The sequence below is a fragment of the Amphiura filiformis genome, unplaced genomic scaffold (genome assembly GCF_039555335.1).
Source record: "Amphiura filiformis unplaced genomic scaffold, Afil_fr2py scaffold_54, whole genome shotgun sequence".
Classification (NCBI taxonomy): domain Eukaryota; kingdom Metazoa; phylum Echinodermata; class Ophiuroidea; order Amphilepidida; family Amphiuridae; genus Amphiura; species Amphiura filiformis.
The window spans coordinates 297181-309677 of NW_027305518.1; the positions used below are offsets into that span (position 1 = coordinate 297181).

The 12497-nt window shown below is 36.9% G+C and overlaps 1 protein-coding gene across 1 annotated transcript; it reads right to left on the reverse strand.

The window, feature by feature from the left end:
* Window positions 1-70: 70 nt before the first annotated feature.
* Window positions 71-10811, reverse strand: LOC140144435 (Golgi-associated plant pathogenesis-related protein 1-like). Its single transcript, XM_072166245.1, has 6 exons — window positions 10676-10811; window positions 6537-6579; window positions 4617-4750; window positions 3835-3961; window positions 1370-1486; window positions 71-865 (listed from the first exon to the last, which is right to left on the reverse strand). The coding sequence occupies exons 1-6, from the start codon at window positions 10736-10738 to the stop codon at window positions 645-647; spliced, it is 705 nt and encodes a 234-aa protein (XP_072022346.1). The 5' UTR covers window positions 10739-10811; the 3' UTR covers window positions 71-644.
* Window positions 10812-12497: the final 1686 nt, after the last annotated feature.

Sequence of the window (12497 nt, forward strand, 5' to 3'; positions counted from 1 at the left end):
GACAGGCCAATATTGCCGGCTTTGCACAAGTGACAGCCTTAACTACACCCCTGATAAATTTTGTGACTAATTTAGTATTTTTCTTAAAAGATAACTAGTAACAAAAGTTATGTATATAGGGCCAAGGAATCCAACTACTTCACTGAGATTTCAGTGAGTCAAGACAAGTGGTTCATTATGTTTAGAATTGAGGTACGTTCTAGCGGTACCTTTTTTTTATTATCATAAATAACGTACCGCTTGTCTTGAGTCACTGAAATGCATGTGTAGTAACTGGATTCCTTGCCCCTATAATATACAAAACCGTTACCAGTGTGTTATTATTTTTGGAGAAAAATGCAAAAATAGTCACAAATTTATCAAGGGGTGTAGTACCAACTTAAAGTAGACTATAGGTGAAAGGAGATTTGAGGCATATTTTTGGCCTTGTTAAATATTATAAAGCTCATCATTATGAATCAAACAAGGACAACTTGAGAAAATAAAGACATAAAATGTAATATTATAATTGTTCTCATTAAAATTATTTCCGTCACCCACAACCACCCTAATTTAATCTAAACGTTTTGTACTTTTATGTTCTCCGAGGAACGTGAATGCTGCTGGCTTTAGCCATATAGATCGCATGGTTATATACATAATCTTTATGAATTGGTCCCCGTTGGGCAAACATCAGAGGAAGTAACCCCACTTTTCCGTGGTTTCATGGCAGTTATGTCACCCGACCAGCATGCATCTGTTGAAATGTTCCCGCCATTTTCATACTGGCAGACGACAATGGTTTTATCTGGATTTCCACCGCTTGAGCTAGCTACGCCGCAACCAAGCTTGGTAGAAAGGTTCCATATCACCTGTGAAAAATGTCCTGATAAGAAGGAAAATAAAACTCAAGTTAGCAGATAGAGTTGATAAGTTGCATAAGAATGTGACAAAAAAGGTTAAGATCAACCACTTTTGGGTTACCAAGTTAAATTGAATTATTCCGATTTAATGTTACCTCATTTTGCAAAACCTCTAGAACGCGTTGTGAATGCTATTTATTCTTCATTAGCATTGATTATATTGTTCAAAGTTTATTAAATAATGTGCATTCCCATTTTGTCAATACTGCGATTTATTGTTTTCCAATTTTGTTCATTCCAAAAATACCTACTGACATTTAATATTGCAATGACTAATCCTTTACTTAATTTATACACAATTTTGATTTCTTTACACTTTGGCTGGGATCACTGAATGTGCCTTTAGGTGCATTGAGAGAATATAGGAAGACGAATGTTAAAACTTTACAGCGTCCCAGTTTTTAACAGATATATTTTAACAGAATAGTTTATTTAGATCGAAGAATAAAAGCATTCATTCATATTACCTGAACCACTGGTATATCCTGGGCTGTTCCAATTATAGCTTAAGTGTTCGTAGCAATACCATCCATAGCCGTAGTTGTTGTACGGATCTGTCGCGTCTCCTCGCACAGCCTTCCATGCTAAATATAAACCGAATACATTATTGACAGACGACAAGAAGTGCACCAAAAATCATTTTTTAAACTAAACATGCTAGAAACTTCATACTTGGTGTAAATGACTCTTGAGACCAAAAAATCAGAAAAATGCAAAAAAAAAATCTCATTTGCATATTTAATTGGCGGCCATCTTGGATTTTAGGTGTCGGGTTTCAAAATAGAACCGGAACACAACCGTATATGCTAGAGATGTAATTGTTTTTAATGAAAGTTAAAAAGCAGCAAAAAAAACAGTATGAGAGCAGATTTTTTATAAAATGCTTAATTTTTGGGGAAAAAAACAAGTCCAAACCCTGATAACGCCAAAAATGCGATTTTTTTTACCTCAAAATGTGACGGTGCGTCAAATCAAAAACAAAAAACCCCAAGTGCGATTTTTGTGCAATAAAATGTATGTGAAAGAAAAAAGTTTGTTCTTTTACCGGGAATGACAATGAAATATGACCATAAATGCTTGACCATATGGCCATAATTGCTGCACTTCTTACATGATCTTCATCCATGGCGTTGTCTTTTTTAAAGGCAGTTCATGTTTAAGGTAGCTAAATGTCTCATTTAATTAAGGGGGGTCGATCTTTTGTGCGTAATTATAGAGGGCCGGGGGATTCACTCTGTCATTAAAAAAAAATTTTTGAAAAAGTCAAAGAGACCTAGGAATAAAAACTGTGGTGTAATTCACGCCAGATAAATTTCTTTATACGACAAAAATTATTTTTTGTAATCGATCAAAAACAAACGCTTTATATCAATTTTAAATTTAGCCTGAATCCGTAACTATGGTACCTCTCGCCCTTTTTAGGTCAAGGCTATTTTTACCATTATGCAGCGAACCATTGTTGAAGCTTGTTCACATACATGTACAAAACATTCTAGAGAAAGAATGAGGATATATAGTGTTGAAATATCTTTTGTTGATTTCGAATGATAATGTCATGAAGTCGTAAATTTTAAGGTCAAATTCCTAAAACCAAAACAAAACATTGCGACGCAGATAATTCCCGACTTACGCAATTTCATCATCACATCAGTGTCTTTATTATTTGTTTGAAACCTTTCCCAAACGTTCGTGCTATTTATGCATAAAATGGCTAATCTATCTTTACAAAACGCGTCTTTTTTTAGTAAACAAAAGGCTAAAGATGGCATTATGAGATTTATCTTTTATCATTACACTCATCCGCTCAACTGCCACGGTGGCCGACCAGTAAAGCGCTAGACGCGTAATCTAAGGAAGTTTAGAATCGCTGGTTCGAGTCCCAACGAAGCCTGTGGAAACTTTTTTTTCTTCAAAATTCATGATCGCATTCCGAAATGAGTCACTTGTCGGTAAATCATGTATCGTATCCTTAAGACAGACCATCCCGATATGCTAATTATGGTAATCAGTCTATGTTCCAAAAGTTAATGGAAGAAAATTGTTCAAGTAGTGTTTGGATTATTATACCAAAATGTCTTGGGGGAGTCCTTTAACACATCTTGTGATCTCTATATACCGACCATGAACGATAGAAATTTAGTAGTGCTTTTTATGATTAAAATAGTTAAATATAGGCTGGTCTACGGTCAAGTTTAGACATGTCAATTTTAGTCTAAACATGAAATTTTCTTTAAAAAAGACAACGCTATAGACAACGCCGAGTATCGCACAGGTTTTAGAATATAAATACGTTGGTGCTTCCAATTATGGACCACAATGGCCTCATCCCAATTGCATAGTCCAATAACCTCAATTAAATGATCATAGTGCAAAATTTGACCTTAAGTTGCAGAGTATGAGTTTTTATACCCAAATTTTCAAAGGTCGCTCAATGAATAAAATGGAGCTCATATTCCTTGGAGTTAGTTGACATGAAGTTGTAGGAGCTAGTTCATGTTTGGTTTGTTGTTCAAGGATGCGTGTTCCCATTAATTGATGGTCTGTTGGATTGTAGTCATGAAACTTATTGGATGTAAGTGCAGAAATGTTTAAGGCCCGGTGTGGAATAGCCCACTCTATGAATGAAAACTGTCAGACGTCTGCTGTGTCCGCCAGGCCCGTAACCAGGATTTTTTTTTTTGGGGGAGGGGTAATTTTGAAAAAGTGGACTTGGGAGTGGGTTTTGATAAAGTGGACTTTTTACAAAGTTTGAACTTTTTTATTTGGAAAAAAAAGGCATAAAACCTTATTCTTTTGCTCGCTACAATCACAAATGGGACTTTTGGGGTCAGAAAAGGGGATTTTTTGGCCTTTTCTTGGCGATTTTGGAGAGGGGAACGTCCACCTCCATCGCCCCCACCCCCTGGTTAAGGGCCTGGTTTCCTCAACTCACCTGGCGGTGTTTGTACACCATATCCCAACCAGATATTTTCGCCAACTCCACAACGGGGACTGTGACCTACAGACCAGCTACTCCCCAGAGTGGTTCCTGCCACTTCATCAGCCCACGCCTGTGCTGCCTACGATCAAAACAAATGTATTACAAGTCTATAATTATGAGAATGTTAATAGATATCCGCGAGTCTTTGGTTTGGGTGTGGATGTGCGACTGAGACGCTGAAAAACTACTAATAGTCGGGGTGACTTTGCCAATTTTGCTAACAAAAACGTGATTGGAACTTTTTCCAGAAAATTTTGAAAAAAAAACCCTTTCTTAAACACAATTTTAATGAAATTGAGGACCATCAATAAACCAAAATGGTTGAAAATGCCTTCCGAGCCTAAACTAAATCTGATGCACATCCTCGTACCCTTACTTCCACTAAGAACTCCATTCTAGCAATGCGCCATACATTTTTCATCGCCTATAGTGCATTAACATAGACTAGGTGTTTTTCCAACGATTGACTGACAAAAGTGGGGGCTGTGTAAATTCCCGGACTGAGTAGACCTAAACTTTTCCCAGACTGATTGACAAGGGGGGGGGCTTTGCGTCCCGGCTTTGCGTACGCTAATAAACGCCTAGAATATGTGGAACCCGGGGCACTCTACTTAAATTTTGGTAGGGCTGTGCGGTGCGGAGCGCCGAACTTAAGGAACTAAGAACTGGTAAAGTGGAAACTGATAGGTACCAAGCATTTTGAAATTTTAGCCTGACAAAGTGACTAGACTTACCGTTTGAAGAGCGCTGTCTAAGACCATGTCGGCCGCATTGTGCTGGCAACGAAAATAATTGTGCCAGGCCAGTGCCTGGTTGTTAAAATCAGCCATATCGTTGTAAGATGTTGGGAATGACGGTGTTGTACATGCTGTGGATTGATGAACAATGGAGTAATAGTACATTTTTAAATACTTTTCTCAAATAAGAATTAATAGTACTAATTTTTGATGCGAATATAAATTAATGACGGATTTCTTTTTTTTTTAAACTAGGAGATGAAATGAAATGTTATGACCATTGGAGGAATAAGTTTCTGAAGGCGTTAAACATATAGTAAAGAATAGAGGTTGTGCATGAAATTGATTGGCTCCAAACAAAAGATTTGAACCGGTGCACACCGACATCGCCTGGCTAATAATTACTTGGTACACCAGAGATACTAAAATCAATACCCGCGATCAATACACGTGAATGTGCTATGCACGATTTTGATATTCAGACGAAAATCTTTGGATACCGGGATAGAAAATTATGAATATCTCCCGAAAATGATTTCGTCTAAAGAAACCAGATGTGGTTCCTTGCACTTGAATATATGTGTTGAACAGATATGATAGTCGTTAGCTTGCGTCTTGAGAAAGAAGCTTGCGTCTTGAACTCAAAAACTGACAATAATTCTGATTTTATATGTGCCGAATTATACAGCGCAGTGTATAGGCCAATCGTGGGTAGTCTAAAAACATTATGACCTATGGCGTACCATGCTCGACTCACACACAGCGAGGTCAGTCATCGGGCAATTGTCAGTAGCCTTAGTCAGATGTCCTTCGGCCCATTATGCGTCTCAAAACTATTAAACAGGTCGGAACAAAATGGCCATGCGTGGCGGTGGATTCAACCTACCATGGCGATTTCTGCCATGAAGATATCGGGGCGATGACACTGTGCGGTATCCTTCACCGTAATCATGGCGCAGTGCAGTCCATTAAATCAAATGTTGTCATCAACCTACTTGATCGTAGTGCATTTGTTATGTGTGTGAGACGAACTGTCGGGGTGCACCGCTCAGTCCGACACGCCGCTAGTCCGACAACACAAATTCCCTATATTTAGAGGTGCGTCAGTCTGAAAATGAAAAGCACAGTTTTCCGTCCGACACGCCGCTATATACCGAATCCGAAATACATTGCGCTAGTCCAAATGTGGAAAACACTTCTTCAGTCCGACACTGCGCTAGTCCGAAACTGAAAACTACAGCGCTGTCCGAATCTGAAAACACTGCGCTAGTCCGAATATCAGACTAGCGCAGTATTTTTCGGATTCGGACTGGCGCAGTGTTTCCCTAGCCAATTTTTCATTTCGGACTAGCGCAGTGTTTTTCATTTTCGGACTAGCGCAGTGTCGGACTGAAGAAGTGTTTTCCAGATTCGGACTAGTGGCGTGTCGGACTGGTGCAGTGCATTTCAGATTCGGACTAGCGGCGTGTCGGACTAGCGGCGTGTCGGACTAACGCCCTGTACCCGAACTGTCGTGGTAGATTACAATCATGCTTTTGTTGAATGCATTTGAGAAGTCCGCCATATTTACGGTATGATACGTCATATGCACAACCTCTATAAAAGTCCCTCGTACAATAGCCTTGATTCAAGGCGTCTTTCCTTTTCTTCTTCCTCCTTCCTTTTCTTAAATTTAAAAACATCACTTTCACCCAAGAAGTGCGAGTAGACTTAGTTGAACATAAAATCCAATTGAGTGTAAATGCTATGGGTTATATAAATAGGCCTATATTTCTTGTAAATCAATGTTTTGTCTGAAGTATTTTCATGTCATTCCTGGATGTCATTCTATCCCCGATTCTATCCATGTGAGTCTTGTGCATGGTAGCACATAGTGGATTAGTGATGCGTCATGTGATTAAACTTTAGCTAACTTACTTGTTTTTTCACTAATACCACGTGTGTTGAACAAATCGGCAACCTGGAAAACGGAAAATTGCAAGAGTAATGAGAATACATAATAGAAAAATAAAAATGTAATTAGGCATATATTTTGTTCTAATACTTTTTTTAAGGGCACAGGGCTTAACTTGACCCTTCGCCTGTGTCACATTGAACGGCCCACAGCTTAACTCAAGGACTCCTCCCCCAAGGACTGTTAAATATCAAAATATCAATTTTAATAATTTGCCATAAAATTTGTATTATATCGCGATTTTCAAAAAAGTCTTCTTATTCAGAATGCAATTCGATATGTCTGTTGTGCTCTCAGGCCCCACAAAAAATAATGTGCAAAGGTGAGTGACCGACTCTTTAATACAATACTAGTAGATTAAAGGAAAATGTGTCATTTTGTCGAAATCATAAAAAAATAATTGCATATCGCAGTTGTGGAAAATTATTATGCATATTAGTACCCGCACCTCTCCACTTTTTATAGGCCTATAATAGCTTTAATTTATGCATCTCGTCATTTCATTTTATTTCAAAACCCATTTTTATTACCCCATCAATTTCGTGCCATATGGCACGAAATGGCTTAATAATGCATGTAAAAAATATTTACACAAATAAGGTCTTATCGTTTGAACAGTTCTAATAATTTATCACTTCTCTATCAACAAAAAACCTTTTTTCCCCTAATATAACTACTATTTAGACATTTTTAAATGTTTGAAACTTGCATTTTTTAAACCATTTTAGGCCAAATTTTGCCCAAAAATAGCCCAAAAATGTCCATAAACTTGTTACATATAGTCCAATTTAACTCGGATTTCTTTTTATTATACATGTAATATGTAGAAACACGGCAGAGTATTTAAAATTGCATGAAAATGTCATATTGATGTACTCATACACGTCAAAAATGTCAATCAAAATATTTTGTTCATCATATCTGGCTATGTGCTCATTAATTATTCATGAGATTATTTGCATAAAATTTACATTATTAAACTTGTTTTTCTAAAAGTCCAAGCTTGCCAATGGTGTGCCACTGATTGGCTTTTACCCAAACGATAACATGCCTCCACACTACTCAAATAAACATCTCAAAAAAATAACTAAACCCCCCCTTAAAAATGGTCATTATTCAAAAAGGGACTATTGTATTACAAATCTGTAAAATGCGTTGGAAGCAGAAAATACATTTTTAGTACGGAAGGTCACAATTTTCCATTAATGGACGGTAGGGCTTTTCCTCCCAGCTACATATACTTTAAGGACATATCATTAGATATATAAAGTTAACCTCGAGGACTGTTAAATGTCAAAAATATCAATTTGTAATAATTTACCATAAAATTTGTATTATATCGCGAATCATATGGAAAGATTTCTATACAAAAACGATTCTCTTATAAGCCATCATGCGCACAGTTTCCACCTCGATACACCAGAGCACACATTTTCGTCCCAAGAGCTTCCAAGCAGAGAACAACAAGCAGTGAATGTCTCCACCACAGTCTTTGATTACGCTACACGGTTGAGTGCATAGCAATGTAGGAGCTGTGAAGCTTCTTGCTAAAAAATGGGCCTCTTTGATTAGTTTTTGTCGAAACCTCAAGTGTTCCCTTCATCCAATCAGAATTTTTTTTATATCAAACGAAAGCTAACACTTCCCCCTAAAAACATTTTTCGTCACTAGGTCAACAGATAACACAATTCAATGTTATAGCCAGGCGAATGTGGAAAATCTGTTGAAAATTACCTAACCAAGCACATTTTTTGACAAAAATGTAGGTTTTAACAGTCAAAACCTCAAGTGTTCCTTACAATTTATTTTCAAATTTTATGTCATTAAATGAAAAAGCACACTTATATTGTCCATATACTAGAGTCACTAGAATGAGCAATGGTCAATTCTCTTTAAATTGCAAATCTTGTGCAAAAAGTTACTATTTTCGCCTGTTTTGTCATACGGTTGTAAATTCAATGAACTATGACTTTAAAAAAAAGAGCGCTTACAAATTGATATGGTCAAAAAATCAGGAGATAGATTCAGTCATAAATGCACGAATGATTTTTTTTTTCAAATCTGATTTTGTGGCATTATTTGTAATTTTTACACATAATCAACGTACACCGCTGGCTTTCCTACTTGGAATCAGCCATATTTGAGCGCCTCTTTGTCTTATTAAGATATTGAATACCCCCGTAGCACAGCTACAGTGGTCGACATAATCGGTGCTTTCTTGTTCTTTCATTTTACCTCATTATTTCTGCTTTAAATGACCAGAAAACCTTCATGGCAGTTGTATTTTTGGCAAAGAATAACTAAACTGAAATTTGACCAAAATCTTATAGTTTTTTTAAACAAAAATATAAAACCTAGGATTAAGAAATAATATAAACCGAGTTAAAATAAAAGTAGAGTAGATCGTGCGTCCAAAGATGTACCGCTAAGCCAAACGAGTGGTTCTGTAGTTTGGTTTTAAAAGCAATCTTATTCTCACTCAGTGGCTTACTCGTGTATACTATTATTTTATGGAATTAATTTACATCATCCAAGTAATTTAATACCGACATTTATGCTGACTTTCAAATTGTTTAAACGTTGGGGGCATTTTTTTTTCAAGGTAGATAACCAACAATGGACAATTAAAGTCTCATTTACTAATCCCAGCGCAAGTGTATAAAATAAATGGATAATTCATTAAAATTGTCATTTGGTATTTTTGAAATGACACATTTGGCCAAAATTTAAGAAAACAGCAGTATTGACAAAGCCCCATGAAGCCCCATTCGTATACATGTAGCTAATTTATACAGTATATAAATTACAGATTCTTGTAAATGCCTTGTTTTGTCTCAAATACACAGCTTTCTGCTGAACCATTATGTAGTACATCTATGACAATAACAAAGATACCAAAATCTGAACTTTGATGATTTTTACGATCGGACGGATGAGCAAATCACTGAACGGGCCTTTTGTTTAGCCGTATAACACATCGCTAGCGATGTTGAAGCCTGTCAAAACCGAAAATCTTACACTACTTGTAGACCAAAGTTTTGACACTAAAAATAAAATATAGTATCAAGCATTACGGTTTTCTTCTAATATTTGCTTATTTTCATTTGGCTGCGAATATTTAATTTAACGTGAAAAGGTGTAGACTAGTGCACAATTTTGTTCATTAAATGAATTCGTGAGCATCGTATAACAATAGCCAACGAGTGGCTAGCGTTCTGAGTCAAGACAAGAATATGCATTAAAGCGCGCTTCAGACTCCGAGTATTAAACGAACAATATTGTATGTACAATATGTAAATTTAATCTATTGCCATTCTATTTCCAGTAATGTTTAAGTTCTAACGAATGTTTGATGACGAAAAATCGATAATATGTTACATACAATATCTAGCAGAAATATATTATCGATTTTACGTCATCAAACATTCGTTAGAACTTAAACATTACTGGAAATAGAATGGCAATAGATAACAATAACGTACATATTGTACATACAATATTGCGTACAATAAAAAGTCTGTATACTGCTTAAGAGAATTTTAACGCATAGGAACATTGATCAATATCAGATATGAAACAAACAAACAAACAATCAGGCAAACATTTAGGCATGAGTCATGCCCATGAACATTCCAAGATCTTGCCATGAACATGTGCTATTTTTGCCAGCAACGGGCATGAATTTTCGTAAATTTCGGAATTTGTGATGGGTTGTTCATGCTCACACATGAATATTCATGCCCTTGCATGCTTTTTTTTTTGTCATACGTTTAGTCAGAGCCTTGGCGTGTTTAGGGCATGTTCATGGGTAACTCATGGGCATATGAATCATGGTCAATGTCAAATTCTCTCTACTTCCATGCCCATTAATTCTTTATTGAAAGGCGTCAATTACATTTTTAATGGGTTCAAAATTAACCACCCATGAATCCGTAATAGAGTATTTTAATGCATGTTCATACCACATACTATACAAAACAAAAGAATCGGAATGTCTTGCCATGTTCATGGCATGATTTGCAGAGCAACCAGTAGCGAATTGTGGGAATACGCATGATTTTATTTGCCTGGGAAAACGTAAAATTTTGCAATAAGTACATACCTGCGTGGCACACGTGAGTAGAAGCCCTTGAAGAACACAAACAGAAATTAAAAGCCAATTCATATTGAACCGATGCTGCTGTTTTGCGAGACACTGAAACTGTTCGGCTTGAAAAGATGGGCCAATTACACGAAGTAACTTATATTTATCAGTTTATATCATAACTCACTGTAGGATTAGGCAATGCATGGTTAAAGTAGAATGTGGAAACTATTTTCCCCGAGGTACACCTTTATTGGCTAACGAGGCTATCACCATGTAGCCAGAGTAACCAATGAATTGTCATTATTAGGTCATGAATATGTATGACGCCCCAGTTAAAGTTTACGATGAGTTCGCAGGTGCTTCACTGATTATCAACCCCCACATGCCCGCACATGTATATATTTTTTAATAGGGCCCTAATTGCAAATTACAAGACCTGTTTAAAATTCTTGATTTTGCGATCGGCAATAAAATTTCAGAAAATTAGACTGGCGCCACTTAAGGCGAGTCGGAAGGGAGCATGACTAGGCGCTTAGTGGGGTTTGTCCTAAAGACATGAATACAGCACAAAGGAACTTGTATGGGAGTAAAAGGATCTCATAAGGAGCGTCATTTCCGCCCCGTGTGCATGATTTTGTTGGGAGATGAAATAAGTTGACGCTTATGTAGGGCTGTTTTCAGCGTATAGAGTTATCAGCAGGGACATGAATGATTTGCGCGGAACTTTTTCCGCGCAATCTCCGCAGCAATTCTCGCTATTCGCAATAAGGGCGCCGCCAGCATGTTTGCGATGTAATGTATCATGGGAAAATCGTGATGTATCATGGGAAAATCTGTTTAAATGTATCATGGGCAATAAAATTTCGTAATATTACACTCAAATCGCAAATCGATAGAGAAAATTACCAGTGCACATTTCAAATCACATTATTAAGTATTATTGAGTATCGATTCACGTGTAACACCTTTATTTTGACAAACTAAAAAAAATATTGTCACGTGTTCCTATGTAATTTGCATGGTAATATTGACGTATTGCGTAGGACTTGATGTCGACCTTTTCAGCCATGATACATCACGATTACATCGCAAACCGCTGGCGGCGCCCTTATTGCGAATAGCGAGAATTGGCTATATTTTTCCTATGGGCAGAGATACATGATTTGCACTGAAAAATAGTTTCCGCGCAATCTCCACGCAATTAGCTATTTTTTTCCGCGCAAATCACTTATCCCTTGTTATCAGTTATTAGACTAAATGGGTATCGGACCAACTGGTTATCAGACCAAACGGTTATAGGACTAGTGGACGTAGTAGATATAGACCAAGTGGGTTTAGACGAAATGGGTGTAGACGAAACGGTTATTAGACGGAATGGTATTAGACCAAACGGTAATTCACCTATTTTTCAATTTGATCTATCACCCAACGACCCTTATTTTTCAATTTGAACAGCAACTTTCATTTATCACTGATTTTGTTACTTATTTTGAAAAAACAAAGAAATTTGAAGCCATTTAGAACTAGAAATTCGATGTTCGAGGTTTCTGTGGCGCTGTTTAGGCTCTCACCAAAAGGTTCCATTTAAAAAAGGTCATGTTCTCATCCAATGACCCCATATTTTTTACATTTTGCTCTCCCCAAATCCCCCTTACTACGAAAGTGCCACCCCCCCCCCCCCCGGGATTTTCAATCCTAAAATTATTACTGTTACATTATGTGGTGTGATCAAGCAAAATCAACCTGAAATCGGGCATACTTAAATTTCAGTTTCCTATATGATTGCATCACATTTTATAAAGCTACATTTTGCAGAAGACCCCATTGAAATTGAACA

Bases quoted from the DNA above. Each gene is read 5' to 3' on its own strand.
- LOC140144435 (XM_072166245.1), bottom strand. From the start codon at position 10,738: ATGAATTGGCTTTTAATTTCTGTTTGTGTTCTTCAAGGGCTTCTACTC. The intron at 6,580-10,675 runs GTATGTACTTAT...TCCGTTTTCCAG, and splicing joins TACTCACGTGTGCCACGCAG to GTTGCCGATTTGTTCAACAC. The intron at 866-1,369 runs GTAATATGAATG...CCTTCTTATCAG, and splicing joins AGGATATACCAGTGGTTCAG to GACATTTTTCACAGGTGATA.